General features: G+C 58.6%; 2 protein-coding genes across 7 annotated transcripts in view; one reads left to right on the forward strand and one right to left on the reverse strand.

Annotated features, from left to right (window-relative positions):
- The window catches only part of DRC4 (dynein regulatory complex subunit 4), a 22,433-nt gene extending 10,882 nt beyond the window's left edge, over nt 1–11,551 (reverse strand). Inside the window, exons 1-10 of one of the 6 annotated variants that reach the window (XM_027118877.1) lie at nt 11,482–11,551; nt 11,312–11,401; nt 8,777–8,948; nt 7,193–7,243; nt 6,710–7,109; nt 5,827–6,024; nt 5,296–5,663; nt 3,193–3,279; nt 1,057–1,254; nt 213–419 (exon numbers count right to left, since the gene is read on the reverse strand). In XM_027118877.1, coding sequence (XP_026974678.1) covers nt 213–419; nt 1,057–1,254; nt 3,193–3,279; nt 5,296–5,298 — 495 coding nt within the window. In that variant the 5' untranslated portion in view covers nt 5,299–5,663; nt 5,827–6,024; nt 6,710–7,109; ... (2 more) ...; nt 11,312–11,401; nt 11,482–11,551. Of the gene's footprint in view, nt 1–212; nt 420–1,056; nt 1,255–3,192; nt 3,280–5,295; nt 5,664–5,826; nt 6,025–6,709; nt 7,110–7,192; nt 7,244–8,776; nt 8,949–9,315; nt 9,545–10,815; nt 11,402–11,481 lie in introns of those variants that run through there. The other 5 variants (XM_027118876.1, XM_027118875.1, XM_027118873.1 and 2 more) reach the window with 5 other exon arrangements.
- On the forward strand, nt 9,700–16,741 carry DBNDD1 (dysbindin domain containing 1). Its single transcript, XM_027118879.1, has 4 exons — nt 9,700–9,807; nt 15,378–15,524; nt 15,688–15,828; nt 16,554–16,741. Exons 1-4 carry the CDS (start codon nt 9,777–9,779, stop codon nt 16,709–16,711), a joined length of 477 nt encoding a protein of 158 aa, XP_026974680.1. The 5' UTR covers nt 9,700–9,776; the 3' UTR covers nt 16,712–16,741.
- Nucleotides 16,742–17,708: the final 967 nt, after the last annotated feature.

Below are 17,708 nucleotides of genomic sequence, written 5' to 3' on the forward strand. Positions count from 1 at the left end.
GAGAGGGACCCTGAGCTGGATTTCCCTCCTGGGAAGCCAACCTGTTGCTCAAGCCTGAGACAAAATTCTGTGTCTGGACCCCAAACAGGGCTTGTTTGGCTGCATGCTGCTGCTACTGTTGTTTAATTGCCAAAATGCAGGATTTAATATACAGAAATATGAATTCCCAGTTGGAGTGCATCCCGAGGTGCTCACGGCACGCCAGCACCTACCAGCCTCAGGTTCTTCACCACCAGCTCGCCAGCCAGCTCCTGTTCCTTCAGCTCCACCTGCAGCGCCCGCATGTCCCTGCACAGGGCACCCTCCTGCGCACGGCGCTCCTCCTGCGCCAGCTTCATGACCACGGTGCCCTCCGCCTTCATCTCCATCAAGCTGTTCTGATGCTCGTATAGCAAGTGCTTCACCTTCTGCTTATAGACCTGCAGGCGGGGGAAGTACCACCGCTCACCTACTCTGCCCGCTCACCTGCACACACATGCCCACCTGCACAGGCTCACCCACACAGGCTCACCTGTACACACAAGCTCACCTGCACACACATGCCCACCTGCACACACATGCCCACCTGCACAGGCTCACCTGCACACACCTGCACACACATGCCCACCTGCACAGGCTCACCTGCACACACCTGCCCACCTGCATACACATGCCCACCTGCACACAGAGGCTCACCTGTACACACATGCCCACCTGCACACACCTGCCCACCTACACATACATGCCTACCTGCACACAGGTGCTCACCTGCACACACATGCCCACCTGCACACACCTGCTCACGTGCACACACATGCCCACTGGCACACACCTGCTCACCTGCACAGGCTCACCTACACACACCTGCACACCTGTATACACATGCCACCTGCACACAGAGGCTCACCTACACACACATGCCCACCTGCACACACATAAAAAATACCCTCAGTTCCCCACGTCAAGGACACAAAGGGCTGTGACTCCCAAAAGCAAGGCGAGACAACGCCCCTGGCCCCCGGTCCGGCTCCTCTGCCCATGTGGCAGCTCCTATGGGGACAGGCCAGCCCCACGCACCTTGATCTCCACCTGGTGCCTCTCCTCGGCCTCCTCCATCTCCCGGTCTTTGTTCCTCAGCTCAGCCTTCTTCTCCTCCAGCTGCCTCCGCGTGATCTCCCAGAAAGTGTAGATCCTGTCCCGCTCCAGCTGGAAGTAGTTGCGCTCAACCCGCTCACGGTCCAGCTCCTCCCGGATGCGGCCAATGTGTTCCACCACCTGGCAGGCAGAACAGGGCCAGTGAGGCGGCCGGGGCGGGCCACCTGCCGCCAGGGGAGGGTGCACGGAGAAAGGCCAGGAAGAAAGAGGGAGGGGCTGCTCTCACCTCAGAGTAAATCAGAGCTAAAAGTGAGAAGTTAAAGTAGGGGGCTGGGAAGGCTCGGGGACAGGGAACGTTCAGCAAACAGCAGAAATCTCTTGTATTTGGCCAAGAGTCATAAAATGATTATATGCTTTTATTCCTTCCTGGGGATTTACACTAAAGAAATTTCTCAAAAGAACACAGGAGCTTTCCGCTTAAAGATATTAGCTACACCATTATTACAACAGCAAAAGAATTAAAAAGGAAATGATCTAAGATGCTTTTAAGTAGGAGAATGGTTGGGAACTCCCTGGCGGTCCCGTGATAAGGACTTCGCGCTCTCACTGCCGGGGCCCGGGTTCAATCCCTGGTCGGGGAACTAAGATCCCACTAGCCACACAGCACGGCCAATAAATAAATAAATAAATAGGAGAATGGTTGAGAAATTAGAGTATATCAGCTAGAAGGTTCTATGGCCCAACAACCCAAAGATATGAGAATGATGTAAATATGTTCACAAAACAATGTAAAAAACCTTTCACCTTTAAAGATACACGTTAAGCAAAAAGTATGCAAAACCAGTAAACCCGAAACAGTCAAGATGGTTTGGTCCGGAGCCAAATGCAAATCTGCAAATAGGTTAAAGGAAAAAAAAAAAGGGCCACCAGGCCGGGACGGGGCTGGGCTCCCCAGGAGGGAGGTCTACAGTGGGGTCTACTGTGTCAATCAGACAAAGGGTCTAAGCCAGGCTCCTCCCGTCTCTGACCGGCTCACGCTGGACGTTCCATCACTCGATATCTAGATTTCTTATAACTATCTAGATTTCAAGCTTCTCTTCAAAAATCAGCAAACAAACAGCTCTGGAGCCCAGGGCCCACAGGTTAACATGCAGCGAACTGGCCACAGCTGCCCTGAGTCTCTCACTCCTGCCTGGGCCCTGGAAGCTTCCCAGGTGTCCACGCCTGGAACACCGGACAGCAAGGCTCTGCTCTGCAGACTGGCCACTGCCATGTCACAGTTCGGTCCCCACCGGACAGGAGAAAATGGGGAGCCAAGAAACAGCCTGACAGCTGGGGCAGCGCAGTGGGTAAGCCGTTCACGCGGCAGCCTGGGGACCTTTCCAAAGCGCAACCTGACCCACCACCCTCTGCGCACACAGCCTGTGACACAAAGGCTCTCCACCGCTGTTCAAGGGCCTCGGCCCAGCTCTCCAGCTTCAGGTCTTATGCCTGTTTCAGTCACCTTTCATTTCCTTATCTTAAAACCATCAAAAGTAAGGGTCACTAACGCTCACAGGAGTGCATGTCAGATGCTCCCAGACCACACGTGCTCTCACAGTTTGCACACGTTACAGGTTTCAGGAGCCTTGTAATTGAAATTGTAATTATATAACCATGTTCTCTAGCCCTTAAGTTCAGCAAAATGAACAAGTGGCCAAAAATAATTCACAATGTTTAATGGTAAATAAAACAAATGAGAATGCTATAGGTGTATGTACTACGATAATAGCTCTGTAAGCGTCAGGTGCCTACAAAAGATAAGAATGAAAGAAAACCCAGAAAACTTAAAACAGCTTTTATATCAGAAAGACATTTCCTTCCACATTCCTACTACCCTATAAAAAAGTTCACCCATGTGCCTGTAGCGCGTTGTTTTACAACACGTGCTGTGCTTGGGCGTGCAGGCATGGGAGGGGCGTATCCACGTGTGGGCAGGGCAGCAGGAGCCAGGCAGAGGGGAGGTGCACGCGGAAGCGGGGGCAGCGGTCTGAAAGAGGCTCCTAGGAGAAGCGCGGAGTAGCAAACCCATCCCACCCCAACTCAGCGCTGGTCCGCGGCTCAGGCCAGCCCGCTCACCTGTTCCTTGCTCATGTCCTCCGGAGCGAGACCATCAACAATCGGGGTACCTTTGGCTTTCCCTTTCTTCCCTTTCTTTTTGGGCGCCTTTGGTTGAAGAATAGATGGTTGGGTTAGAGTTCACCTTCTGGCTGGCTGATTCCCTCCTGGGGCCGCTTGCGAGAGGAATTCCTGTTCTGGGGCATCCATCTGACTGCCCACTGTCTCCTGCTTCCACCCAGACCACATCACTCTGCCCTAAGGTTCCCCACCGTTAACCACAGGCACATTCTGCTGATACTTTTGGAGCAGCAAGGAGAAATCTGCCTTCTCAGAAGAGAATATTGTTTTCCCTGACAAAGGGAGGAGGGAAACTTGTTCCTTAGTATACAGCAGAGACCCCCTTGGTGTGGATGCAAACTCTACTCGGACTCAAAAAGGAAGATTCCCCAGTACCACACTGTCCAATGTTACCACACTGGCTACAATGCTTGGCGAGCACCAGGAAGAGACCTGCAATAAGCTGTTCAGTGAGTGGAGGGAGAAGTGCCCACAGCAACAATCAAAGCTGGCAAGATGAGGGCTCCTCCCCTCAAAACACAAAACCTCAGAGAACTCTGGTGGAGGAGCCGGAGCGGACTGTGGCGCTCCCTGTGGGCTCTGTCAATGGGGCGAGGCTGCTTTTAACAACTTCAGCAAGGTGCCAGACCAGACCTTCCACCCTCACTCCCTTCCCGAGGGCCGCTCAGCAGATGGCCAATTTCCTTATCCTTCTGCCTTTACTTCTCCCAAGTTTCTGTGGCCCATGCTTGTGTGTACGCGCATCTACGTGACTCAGTAACATTTTTACTACAAAAAAAGTTTTTGTGTGGGGCTTCCCTGGTGGCACAGTGGTTGAGAGTCCGCCTGCTGATGCAGGGGACACGGGTTCGTGCCCCGGCCCGGGAGGATCCCACATGCCGCAGAGCGGCTGGGCCCGTGAGCCATGGCCGCTGAGCCTGCGCGTCCGGAGCCTGTGCTCCGCAACAGGAGGGGCCCCAACAGTGAGAGGCCCGTGTACCGCAAAAAAAAAAAAAAAAAAAAAAAGTTTTTGTGGAAATCTTACAAAACGTAAAGAAAAAAAGGAAAATCACCCTATAGTCTCACAAGCTAGTAAAAGGAGATGTATTCTGGTGGTCCTTTTCCAGTTGACTTTCAAAAGACCCATCCACAGAAATCTTCACTCCTAATACAATGCCCTCTTTCCAATCCCTCTACTCCAATAAGTCCACCCCATCAGAAGAGCCTGAAGGTTTGTCACCACCCAGCATCAGGGACAGTCAGCCAGCGGCCGCCGCCTGGTAGAGCCCCTGGGGCTCCCGCACACACAGGCATCCTCCCTGCCTCCCACAGCTGATGGCCACATCTGCCTGGAAACTGAGTTACCGACAGCCCCTACATCATGGCGGAGGTGCGGTGGCGCAGCTGTGAGCCCTACCGCAGAGAGGGGCCGGGATGGAGAGCCCCAGAGGCAGCAAGCTGTCGCCGTGCTTTGCTCAGTACCGGCCTCACTCCTCGCGGGCTCTCCAAGGAAACAGCAGTTCCTCTACCCTGAAGCTCTGCCCCGAAGGACTCCACGGGCACTGGACATGCTGTCAGGACCCTCCGGTGTACAGGGTCCTCTGACCACCCTGGTATGCCCCGGGCTCTCGACCCCAGAGAATGGAGGACCTGTGTCTCCCAGGCCCCTGCCAGGTGAGACCCTAGATCCCAAGGATCTCATCAATGAGCCTTCCATTCCAGGTAGGAAAGCCCCTCGACCCAAGTTCTCTGCTCTGGACGCTGTGCACACCGGGCCCTGGGTCTCGGGGGCGGGGGAGGCGGGTGCTCTCTGACCACCCACCCCTGTGAGCACAGGATCCTGGAGAGCCCAGGTCTCTCAGCTCCAGGTGCGTGTGGGGTCCGGGATCCAGGGTCCGCAGCACCCTGGGCCCTCCCTGCGAGGACTCCACGAGAGCGCCAAGCCCTCAGTTCCGGGACCCCAGAGCTCCAGGCCTCCCGTCCCGGGGTCTTCCTGCACGCAGGGCTGGCCCCCGAGCCCCAGGTACCCGGCGCGGACCCTACCAGACCTCCACCCCTCCTCACCATGGCTCCGGAGTCCCGGCGGCCGCGACCCGCCGACCAACGCGCCAGCCCAGCCTGGGCTGCGCGGTCTCCAGGCAACCGCTGCTAGGTTCCGCGCGAAGTCTCGAGGACCATCGCGAGAGTCCGCCCGAGGGGTCACGGCCTGGCAACGGCGGGAGCGCGTCCCTAGCAACGCGCTGGGCTGAGTCACTGGGTTTGGGCCGCAGCTGGGCGTCATGCACAAGCTAGATTTCCACGACGCCCGTGAACGCGTTCGTTGCGGGACGTGTCTTGTTTATTGCGGGTCTTCCCCACTAGAACTTAAGCTCCATGGAGGTGAGAGGAACTGTTTCCATCCACTTCTTACTTACTGTACGTGCGTACGGGTCCTACCGTGCATAATTTCAGTTAGTGAGTGACGGGAGGTGCCGGAAAGATATGCACCGCTACGTTTTCCAAATTAGATTCAAATTCAGGCTGAGGCTCTGCCCCTGGGCCCACCCCACCCCCACCCCACCCCCACCCCCGCCCATCTTTGAAGATTCCTCCCACCTGAGGCTGGAAGATAGCTGTGTTTCCACAAACCCTCAGAAGAAACAAAAGTAGGGAAGAGAACATGTTCCAGCTGGGTCCAAAGTTTTGAAATCAGCAAGTCTCCCCTTCGGAAAAACTAACTGGTCTGTCTGAAGAGGTCTTGTCCTTGTGATGAGGAAAAACTAGAAAACTTTGCCAGAGGTTTCCAGACACGCACTGCAGAAAAAAAAAAAAAAGTCATCGGGTTCCTTTCCTAAGCTCTTGCTCTGAAAACTGCTAACCACTTTAAGATTTCCAAAGCGAATTTGCGATCCCTCCTGCCACCCAATTACCTACATGCAAAGTGCTGTCCTTACACACCATTTGTTGTCTTTTTTCTACACTCTCAACTTTAGCATCTTCTTAAATAGTGGTTTTGCAAGAGGTCATGTTTTTCCATCAGGTTGGGGATGGAGAAGAATCTTCTCTCCCTGGAGAGCTTCCTTGGGAGCAGGGTGTGAATGATGAAACAAGGCTCAGGTGGGAGACAAAGGTGCCTCCGTAGCTGGGCTTGCTTAGGCTCAGGCACCCACACAGGGGCATGCATGTGAGAGCCACAGCGACGAGCCTGGGGGGCTTCCCGTTTGCCCACCCAAGCCCTGATCGGTCCTGGAAAGGAACAGCCCTTTTGAGGGACTGTATTGCACAGAGCTGTGATTTATTTATGGCAGCCCTGAGGCCTTTGTGAGGTCTGGTGGTGTCACTGTGCCTGGGCAGACAAGAGCCTGAGCCTCTGTGTCAGAAACCTCTGGCCTGATAAGGGTCTTCTCCCCTAAGGTGGGGTCCTCCCGGAGGGGTTTTGGCAGGTGAGACAGCACAGCTGGGTAGCACAATGGAGTAATGATAATTATTTAACACTTACTTTGCAGACCCAATACGCTAGGTGCCTCACGCTGACTGGCTTTTTGCTTTAGAAGTCTGGCTGGGAGTCCCGAATTAAATAAATGCATTAACAATAATTCCTTTCAACAAAAAGGGCAAAAATAGGAGGGTTAGCTCAGGATAATGAGACAGGATATTCATCTGTCACAAGTCAACAGCACAGCATGGTTTATCAGTGTGCACTGCAGAGATGCATAGTTCAGGGAGGCCTTGCTGCCAGCTCTCTGGGCTCCCAATAAGACCCACAGCGACCTGTGCTTTTCATATTTGAGTTCAGATTTTTAGAAAAGAGCTTTTTCTTCACATGGATGGCTTGAGATACTTTTATTCAGCATCAAGCTGTGCATCTCGGAAATCCAGATAAATGGCATCTGAGTCTCCTGTAAAATCAAAGACCAAATGTTAATACATACAAACTCACTGACCTATGTCTAATACCTGGCTCTTCCTAACACCCACGTACCTGCTCATCCAGGTAAACTGCCTCCGACCACAGCAGCGACTCGATGGAGGCCTGGATGTTAGGATAACACAGTGCTTAAGAAGACTAGACTCTCTTTTAGAGATAAACAGTGAAGTATTTACAAATGAAATGACATAATATATATAGGATTTGCTTCAAAACAACCCAGCAAGGGAGGGAGGCATTGAAAGTACAGAAAAATCAGGATCAGCCACGAGTTGGTAATCGCTGAATCTGGATGACGGTTCATGTATGTTAACTGTGCTATTCTCTCTACTTCTGTTTGAAAATGGATTTTTTCCTTTTTTATTTAATTTTATTTTTTAATTGAAGTATAGTTGATTTACATGAAAATGTTTTCCTGGGTTTTTTTTTTTTGCTGTATGCGGACCTCTCACTGCTGTGGCCTCTCCCGTTGCGGAGCACAGGCTCTGGACACGCAGGCTCGGCGGCCATGGCTCACGGGCCCAGCCGCTCTGCGGCATGTGGGATCCTCCCAGACCGGGGCACGAACCCGTGTCCCCTGCATCGGCAGGCGGACTCTCAACCACTGCGCCACCAGGGAAGCCCCCCATGAAAATGTTTTCAATGAAAAGTTAAAAATAAGCACTGGCCTCTGGAGTCAGATCACCTGCTGTTTACCAGCTAGGATGCCCTTGACAAGACTCCGTCTGTATCCATTTATTCATATGTCAAATGGGGATAATTAATGAACACCAATACTGTTACAGTTACTATGGCTGTGTGACAGCTTGCCCCCAAATGAAATACAGTGACATCTGTTTTGCCCATGAATCTGCAACTTGGCTGGGACTCGGTGGGGACAGCCCACCTTGGTTCCACGTATTACCCCCTGGGGGTGGCTCAAAGGCAGGCTCTGATGCCTGGCTACTGGCTGAGACCTTATCTCTCGTTCATTGGCTATTGTGGGCCAGAAAACACTCAAGTGGCCCCTCAAATGGCCTGGGCTTTCTCACACAGAGTGGCCGGGTTGCAGGGGAGCCTTCGGAAAGAGGTGAATCCTACTTAAGACCCAGCCTTGGAAGTCACATGGCAGCAACCTGCCACAGTCCATTGGCCAGAGCAGCCACAAGCTTGCCCAGGTTCAAGCAGAAGGGGCACAGACAGGGAATGTCTCGACGGGAGCAGAAGGTTCTGGAAGACACAGGGAATCAGAAATACTGCTCTGACCATTTGGAGACAATACAAACTTCCACCTCGGCTGAGTCTGAGCAGGCAGTGCCCACCTACTGTCCTGACCTCCTTATGTCCCCACCACCCACGCTGTAGCTCATCTTTGTCCCCAGGGGGCTGAGCTGCCTCTTGGAGTGGCACGGAGTGCAAACTGCAGCGGCTTGTCCTCGTGGATCATGAGATCATTTTAGCAGTTTTTGTTTTTGTTTGTTTTGTAAACTAAAGAAAAATGGGAACTATTAGCCTGCCTCACTGACTGACAGTTTCAAAGGCCATGGGCTCCGTGTCACTGGAGCTGGACTAGGTGGTGAGGCCCTTTGTTGGCTGAAGCTGTATGGACAACCTGCCTTTAGGAGGGTGCTTTCCTGCAAACACCAAGTTCATACTCACCTCCCTCCTCTGCGGATTTTTCCACGCCCAGCTGGGAACAAACTGTCTCCCTGACGGTTTTCTTTGGTTTGTTTAGTCTTTGTGCAGACCATGGGCTTGCATTTGGATCTTCTGGCTTCCAGCGCCCGGCTGTGGCACCCTGGTCGGCTGCCTACCCTGTGTTCAGCTTCACCTGGAAAATCAGGATCCCGTCTTCTAAGGATTCCCCGGGAGAATTAATGCACCAAGGGCCTGGCACAAAGCCGCATTCCAGGGCCTCGTGCAGGGTCCAGTGTCTGGAAGTGGGGCTCCATCGAACAGTTTGGTGCTCTCAGCACGCCCAGACCCTGCCTGCCTTCCTTCCGGGGGCCCCCTCTCTGCCCGCCTCCTTCTCCTGACCTCCCTTCCCCCCCCCCACCCCCGCCCCTGCCCCCAGCCTAGCCCTTAGACGCTCTCGCCGCCCCCCACCCCGCCCCCTCGCCCCGTCTCTCCATAGCATTTATCACAATCTGCAATTCTTGGCTTAAGGGCCCTAGGGTGTTAGGCCCGCCCCTCCATACCCCGCAGAGCGCCGGCACGTAGTTGGCGCCCCACAAATTTGCGGGGGTGAACGGACGGAAGTAGGCGCGGCTGCTGAATGAGGGCGCGCGCAGGGGCCGCAGAGGCCGGGCCAGCGTTGGGGGACGCGGCCAGGTCGGGGTGGCTCTGCAGGAGGGGGTAGCCTCTGCGTGGGAGGGGTCCTCAGGGGCAGGGGCCGGCAGGGGGCGCGCGCGGGGCAGGGCGGGGCCGCACCTGTGCTGCGGGGCCAGGGAAGGAGAACGGGGTGGGGGGGTGGGGTAACAGGGCCCCGGAGCAGCTGCGCGCCCCGCCCCGCGGGCTCCTCCCCGCCGCCGCGGCCCCCCGGCTGCTGCCCCAATGCGCTGCGCCGGGAGCCGGGGCCGAGTCGCCGCCGCAGCTGCAGGGGCGCCCGGGCCGGGTGACGACGCCGCCGCGTGCGCCCCTCCCAGGCCCTGCCGGCCGCATGGAGCCCCCGGAGGGCGCCAGCCCGGGAGGTGAGTGCGGCCCCAGCCCCCGGGAGCCCACGAGCTGCGCCTTCCCCGCAGCGGCCCGCAGCCCCTTCCCCCTGGGCCCACACATCGGCCACGCCCCGGGGCCGTGAAGACCCACCGGCAGCTCCGAGTCCCCCTGCGCCGGGCCGAAGCGGGGGGAGCCTAGTGCGCCGCGCCCGGGAAGACGAGCGGGGGCACCGCCCGGAACGGCCCCAGCGCTGGGCGGGGGGCGCACGGACCGCGTCCCCGCCCCCTCGTCCTCCGCGCTCCCGACCCGGGCAGCGGTGTCTGGCGCGCTCCTGAGTGGTTGGCCCAGAGCTTGGTCCTGAGCCCCCTCCCAGCGGAGCCGGGGATCTGGAAGATGGGGCGTGCCAGGGCCAGAGTCGGGATCCAGGTCAGCGAGGCGTGGGGGGGATGCTGCCCTCCTAGCGGCGCGTCTGCTTTGTTCGGCCCAGCCGAGCCTCCCTGGGGGTAGGGCGGGGAGGCCGCGGCCGGGATCCTCGGGGCACCAGGCTGAGATAGGGGCTCAGAGCCGGGGGGGGTGGGGGGGTGGGTGCACCTGGCTCCGCCTGCGGGGGCTCCCACGCCGGCAGGGGTTGCTGGCTGCCGGGGCGAGGCCCAGGAGCTTACACATCTGGGAGGGCTGGTGTGCACGGAGTGACCCTCCTCACGGCCCCTGCCATTTGTCGGGACGGTAGAGATGTACCGGGGGCCTCTCCCCTAGGAGTCTGGCCCTACTCTGGCCCTGGCCTGGTGGGAGGGAAACCTTTCCTAGGACAGGTTCCTAGGAACCTCTCAGGAACCTTTCAGGAGGGGTTTCCTGTGCCATCGGCCTCGGAACTTGGATGCAAACTGCCGGTCTCCTCCACGCACCCGGCCAGGCCCCAGATGCACCCGGGGTTCCCTGGAGGTCCCATACCAGGGAGCCACTCCCTGGCCACACAGGGGTCCGCTGGGGGTCCCCTATCCACACCAGTGGCCTGCTCCAGAGACCAAAATGGGTCCACCTACTGCTCTGTCTGCAGGCTGAGTTGGGTAGGTGCATTCCAGACGGCTGTCTAGGGGCCCATGTCACGCTCCCTCCGAGCACCACCAGAGACACTCAGGGGCTAGTGGGTGTGGGTTTTCTTTGTTTTGTTGTTTGTGGGAGGGATTCAGCTTTTTCTTCCCATTGGCAGTACGAGGACCCCGGGGCTTCCGGGTAGCGCCTTTGCGAGGATTTCATGGGGCAGGTTTGGAGAGCAAGGGCTGGGGATGCCGGCAAAGCAGCCAGGCCCCTCTGAGCTCCGCGTCCCCTTCTCTCAGTGGAGGCCCCGCCTTGCCTGCAGAGAGAGGGAGCAGAGGGCAGGCCTGAGGGAGGGGAGCTTAACGACCCTTCAGTTTCTGAACGTCACTTACTGGAGCCCCAGAGACCTAACTCATTCAGTGCTCCAGGAACCTCCTCTGCGCAGGCACCGTGGCGGGGCTGGGCCACAGCAGCGGGAGGTGGGCTTCACACGCTTCTTACCCCGTAGCCACGTCCTGCCCACATGGGGGCGTCACGCGTGGGTAGCTGTGACTGTCATTTTCTGAGTTCGCTGACTTTTGGGAACTTACTCTGGAGAGAGGGGCACACACACAAGTAGAGACAACAGTATGGTAAAGTCCCCCCCCCCGCCCCTCACCGCCTGCACCCACCTTCCTTCAGTAGTAATTTGTAGCTAATCTAGACATATTGTTTCATCCTTAAGTATCTCTGAAATTACCTCTAAAAGATAAGGTTTTTATAATTAAAACAGCATTTTTGCACCTAAACGAATTAACAGTAATTTCTTAATATCAAAGCGCACAGACATGGAGGGGAGAGGACGGGGTGCACTTCTCGAAGGTGCCTTTGGGAGACCAAGTCTCTAGCCCACCTACCTCCAAGTCTGTCCGACTGGGAGAGAGAGGCCTGGGCCCTGCCCTGCGGGGGCTGAGCCTAGATGGGGCCCACCCGGCATCCTCAAAATGCTCCAAGGAGGAGCACTGACTCCAGGGACAGGGGCTGGGGAAACGGGGGACGATGGCCATCCCTCCCTCCCTGCAGCCATGCTGGTTTTTATGCTATTCATTCATTCACTTCATTATTTCACTCATTCGCGTTGGGTGTGTGCAGAGCACCTCCTCCATGCTTGGGGCAAAACCCTGGGCACACAGCAGGGAACTTGAGATTTGGGCCAAGTTCTTGGCACGAATGTGCTGGAAAATAGGTCAGCAGCGTAGCACAGGGTTAACACTATCATATGCGTTCATACCAGGCCTTGGGCCCCCAGTTCCAGTCTCCCCACGCGGGTGCTGCTTCCGCAGGGCAGGGCAGCAGGCCCCCTGCAGGGGCCAGGGGCTTCACTCCCTCACTGGGGGCTCTGCCAGGCTGCTAGCCCACTGCTGACCCTGGGGCGTCAGAAACACCGCTCACCTCTGCCCTGGCCTGGGCAACCCTGGGGTCTGCTGAACCCACCCAGCCTACGGCTTGGCCCGGCTGCCAAGGACCCCTGCCCTTGTGCCTGCCTGTGTGATCGGTCACTCCTCTGCTTCACACCCCAGGAAGAGCAGGGGGTCTCACTCGTGAAGAACTTCTCCCTTCTTCCTACAAGGGCTTATCGAGAGGGTATCAGACAGACCCAGGTGATTCCTAGCACAGCCGCTTAGTGATCTGGGGTGGGGTCTCGGGCTCGTTCATCCAACCAGCATTTGTGGTGCACCTACTGTGCACAAGGACCAAGCAAAGGTCCTGCTCCCTTCACATCCTTCCAGCCAGAAGATCAGTGTCCTTGATGCCGAAAGTTGCATCTTCTGCTTTTTCTTCCTCTCCCACACAGCTTTGACACAGGCCAGGACACCAGGATTTACAAAATAAAGACCAGACCACTGCCAAAGGGAGACGAAAAGAATAAGAAAGTAGACATAAGGTGACTTTAAAAGTTCACCGTTACCATTTTCCATTGGCTCTGTGACACCATCGACTAGATGGTTTGCTGTTTCAGGGATGCTGAAATTTGATAAAATGTGCTTCTTACAATGAGTACAAAAGGCCACTGTGCCTGTAGGGGCTGGAGGTCTGTCCTGGGCTGTCTGGGACCCCTGGATCCTAGGATCTATAATGAGGCATATCTGCATACCCAGCCCCCTGACCCAAGGCCGGATGGGGAAGGAGGTCCTGCTTCCTTGCCCTGCCCCCACCTCATCACCTGTGGACTGCCTCCTTCCCACCTGGACTGCATCCCATCCCACAAACATGCAGGCAGAGGCTGTCCCACTCAGCTCGGAACCCTCCCAGCTCAGAGAGCAGCCAGAGGTGTCTCCCCACCGGTGTCCCCCTGCCCTCACCCACCCCGGCCACGCCTCAGAGGCAGCCACGCACCCCTCAGGGCCTTTGATGGTGCTGTCTCCCCAGCTATCACCCAGCTCCCACCCTCCTTCAGACCTGTCCCCAAAGCGGGACCACAGCCCCCAGGGCTCCCCAGCCCTGCCCCACCAGAAGAGGGCAGGAATCCCCTATTTTGTCCATCCGAGTCCGGCTCAGGAATCTGCCGGATGCACAGGTGAATAGCGCTTTCTTTTCTAGATAAGGTGAGAGCGGGCCATTATGAGCAGAGACTCCCGCCTCTGCCCCACCTTTTATGCTAAGTCCCCTTCCACCCAGTCAGGGCCTAGCTTCCCTGTGGGCGCAAGGTCAGGGTCTCCCCTCCCTCTGCTGGCCGGCAGGTGGTGGCCGAGAGCTCCCGCTCGACAAGCTGAACCCCTCGGTGTTACTGGCCAAGACTCACTGTCCCTTCCTCGTGGCTGGTTGTGACACCAGCTGGAAAACATATTGCTGGCACTCTGCCTGGCACAGAAAACCATGAGCCACTGTCATTCTTGTTATTAACCCAGAGCCACCTGCCCCACTGGGAGGCTCCAGAGAAATGGCAGCACCTAGCTGCGGCCCCCAGCCAGCCAGGCACCCACCACGATGGGGCACGTGTGGAAGCAGAGCAGGACACTCCAGGCACGCGTGCGCCCTTGGGGAGGGGGACCCGGGCCGCTGTGCCGCCCCGCCTTGAGGAAGCAGAACACTCCTGCAGAGAGCAAAGGTCCCCAAGGGCTTCCTGGGCCTTCGACCCTCAGCAGGGGTTCTGATGTTCGGGAGAGGTTCCCCGCCCACCCCCAGCTCCGGTGCCCTCTGGTCGGGAAGGTGTCCTTGCTGGGCTGGGCGGGCCGGGACACCAGGGGGTGTAACCCTACCCTCCAAGGATGCTCAGACACCACGTTCCAAATGCGGCAGCAAGGTGGAAACCAGATCCCCAGCCCCAGTCCAGCGGGCCAGCCCTGGGCCCTGAGTGATGACACAGCACAGGGCAGAGCCAGGCTGGCCCCGCCAGTTGGCAGGCCCACCTCCCCTCAGCCACGCCTCCCAGGGAGCGGTTCCCTCCTAGAAGCCAGGGGCGACCCAGCCAGCTCTGCAGCTGCAAATCCCACCCAGCCAGGGACCCTCCAGACCCACGCGGCCCGCCAGGCTGCTGGCCACACAGGCCCAGCCCTCACTGGCAGCTGTTGGCACTGGGCCCCCCTGCTGGGCCCCCCGTTGGCAGCTGCTCCTGTGGCTTCGGCGCTGGACCCCTGGGATGGGCGGCCACACTGATGAGGGAGCGGGAGGGCATTCCTCACTCTTTACTGAGCACCGGTTCAGCTGGGGGTCAGCTGGGGGCAGGTGGGGTCTCTGTCGCGGGGGGGGGGCTCAGGAGAGAGCAGCAGTGGGGACGCCAGGGAGCCAGGGGTCCCGTTGCCTCAGGGCATGTGCCGGCCAGATGACTGGGACCCCTGGCTGTGTGGGGCAGAGGGCCCTGGAACACTCGGGAGGAGCTGGTAGGAGGTGTGGATGGAGCAGTCTGCCCTGGTGACAGCAAGCACTCCGTGGGGTGGAGGGCCCGCCCCTGGGTGGCACAGTCTCCACCAAGCAGATCCCCAAGGGGCCTCGCCTCTCACCCGACAAAAAGTTACATGAGATGAGCCATTACATAAAAACAAGAATTGCATAGGAAACACCCTGGAGTAACATTCCCAGTCCGGAGGTGTGGTCGGTGGGGAGGGGTTGCTGTGGCCACTGTCCTCGTTTCATCTGAGAACGTGTTATGTGGATTCAAACACAACACGGGACAGACACGTGAGCCGGGGCCATTCTGGATTAAAGGGCGCCAAAGGGCAAGCAAATGCAGAACCGCCCACCCGCCCGTAGGTTGGACCAGAAAGTGGAGACAGGTGACAGTATTGGTGTCTTGGGGTCTCCGACAGGACCAGCAAGTGTCCCCGCGAGACCCGTGGTCATTCCTGCTCAAGTAATCAGGGCAAAGGGTCTGGAAATCAGGGTTACAGGGAAGGGCAGCATCCTCAGAGAAGCCCTCTGCCCCTTGTCTGGCTTCCTCACCCAAGGTCACCCCTGGCCACTGCGATCACTGCCCACAGCCTCAAGGGAGGGCTCGATGGGCCAGGTTCTCAAGTCCTCCCAGCCTGCGTCCTGGGGGTGGCGGTGGGAGACCGCAGTCCCCTCCCGGGTAACGCTCTCTCTGTTGCAGGGGTAGTTAAGGAGGTCGAGGTGCCAAGGGCTGCCCTGGGCACCCCCGTTCCTGGGACGGGGACCAGCAACCACTCACCTGTGGCCGAGGAGGAGGTGGGCGTCCCAGTACCGGCACCGGGTCTCTTGCAGGTCACGGAGAGGCGGCGTAAGTACAGCCCACCTGTCCCAGCGTGCTCCCTGGGACCAGGGGCGGGTCCCTGGGCCTCGGGTGCGCCCCAGGGAGCAGGTGCCGGGGATGGGCCAGCCCCACCTCGTTCCCACCGCACTGGCCTCCACCTGGCCCCGCTGACACACCCCTCTGCCCCCAGAGCCCCTGAGCAGCGTCTCGTCCCTGGAGGTGCACTTCGACCTCCTGGACCTCACCGAGCTGACTGACGTGTCCGACCAGGAGCTGGCCGAGGTCTTCGCCGACTCGGATGACGAGAACCTGGCCAGCGACTCGCCCGCAGGTGGGGCTGCTGCCGGGGCCTGGAGGGGGTTGCGGGAGGTCCTGGGGCCTCAGGCCACCCAGCACCGCTCCCTGGAGACCCATTGTGGAAAATGATTTCCTTTCTGATGCGTGTTTCAGTGTTTGTCGACACGGCACCATTTCACTCACCATTTCTGCACTTCACACACCTATCTGCCAGCTCTCAGGGATTTCTCTACCCCTCCTTAATTTCACTTTTCAAATGCCAACGTAAGGCCACAGCCACAGTCCCACTGAAAGCAGAATTCACTACTTGGGTTTAATCCCAAGTAGGCAGAGCACGAAGGGGGTGGTGTTCACCAGTCCTAGCCCCTCCTCAGCTCAGTTCCCGGGAAGCGGCTGGAGCCCGCAGGCCGCAGAAACGGCACGGGAGCTGCCAGGGGTATGGGGGCCCAGGGACCCTCCCCCCCCACCCCGGCTCACTGCCCATGCAGGCGGGGTGGGGGTGGGGGGGGAGTGGCACCTGCTCCGGGCCAGGCTCACCCCCAAGGGCAGGCGCCTCAGCCGCACGGGGACCCGCCTGGGGACAACAGGAAAGCCCCTGGCCGGGCCGCACCCAGACCCACGTGTACACATTGCCGGTACCCAGGGGACCCCAACGTGTGGTCCGACGCCGTGCTGGAGGCACACACGGGCCCAGCCCAGTAGCTGAAGGAGTGACCTGGGACCCCAAGCCACACTGACCCCAGCCTGTGTTCCCACCAGGCCTACACCCGCTGCCCAGGGCCGGCTGTCTGCGCTCCCCCTCCTGGACACGCACCAGGGCCGAGCAGAACCGTGAGAAGCAGCCCTTTGGTGACCCCGAGCGGCAGCCTGCCGTTGTGGACACGTTTCTCACCGTGGAGAGGCCCAAGGAGGACTAGGCCGGCTGGCCCGGGGCCGAGGCGGGGCAGGTCTGGCGGCCGTGGCCCCGTGGACGCTGCCCGCCCCACGTGGCGCCTCTGCATAAGCACAGCCCAGTGGCCTTACGTCCAGCGCTTCCTGGTCGCTGGATCAGGGACCAGGCCCAGGGATGAGACGAGACTTCTGTCTGTAGGAATGGTATTCTTGTCTGTCACCAGACTCCCGGCTAGGGCTGCGGTGAGCAGGGATCTGCCCGTGAGAGGCGCTCTGCAACCCCCCGGGGGTCTCGGGGCTCCAGTCTTGAACGGCAGTGCCAAGCTCCAGCCCGCGGGACACCCTGCTGCCCTAACCGCCTTGATTCCAACCCTGCGCCCCCCCTGCCGCCCAGGAAGTGTCAGCACCAGCGCCCCCAGACCCTAACACCCTGCTTGTCGTGAGCCCTGCCTGAGAGCCAGACCCACCTCCTGAGCTCGGAACACCAAATATGTCACGACTGCCTCAGACCGCCGGGCAGGGCAGGGGCAGGCGAGGTTCGCCCTCCCCCGGTCCTTGCAATGACAGTCCCCGCGGCCCACCAGACACACGCACGCACATGCGTGCAGCAGCCCGAGGGGCGTGGGGACGTGAAGGGACCTGGGCACAGCGCCTGGCCCCCAATTCCGGGGTGCCAGACTCGGCTGCTCCGGACGCTGCTTACATACTAAGGGACGGAACCGGCTTCCAGTCAGACAGCGAGTCCAAGAACAGTTTTAAAATAAACGTGTAAGCTTGCTTTTAGTCCCCAAGGCCACCTGCCCTGACCCCTTCTCCACTGAAACATTTCTGGGGAAGGAAAACAGGCCTGGGCACATGCTGGGCCCACGAGGCGTGGCTACAGCACGTCCCGCCAGGAAAAGGGGCGCCCTATGCGCCAGGAGGGGCACGTGAGGGGCAGCAACAGGGAGGTGTCTTCCAGACACAACCAAGAATTTCACTTAAAAGGGATCCCGTGAGGGCAGCCGTGCCCCCCCGCCCCCC

This window comes from Aethalodelphis obliquidens, unplaced genomic scaffold, assembly GCF_003676395.1.
Source record: "Aethalodelphis obliquidens isolate GAN/ISIS:26980383/991018 unplaced genomic scaffold, ASM367639v1 scaffold20, whole genome shotgun sequence".
In the NCBI taxonomy this organism is placed as follows: domain Eukaryota; kingdom Metazoa; phylum Chordata; class Mammalia; order Artiodactyla; family Delphinidae; genus Aethalodelphis; species Aethalodelphis obliquidens.

Excerpts from the sequence above, each read along its gene's own strand:
- DBNDD1 (XM_027118879.1), top strand. The coding sequence starts at position 9,777 with ATGGAGCCCCCGGAGGGCGCCAGCCCGGGAG. Across the intron at positions 15,525-15,687 it reads GCAGGTCACGGAGAGGCGGC|AGCCCCTGAGCAGCGTCTCG; the intron begins GTAAGTACAGCC and ends CTCTGCCCCCAG. Across the intron at positions 15,829-16,553 it reads GGCCAGCGACTCGCCCGCAG|GCCTACACCCGCTGCCCAGG; the intron begins GTGGGGCTGCTG and ends TGTTCCCACCAG.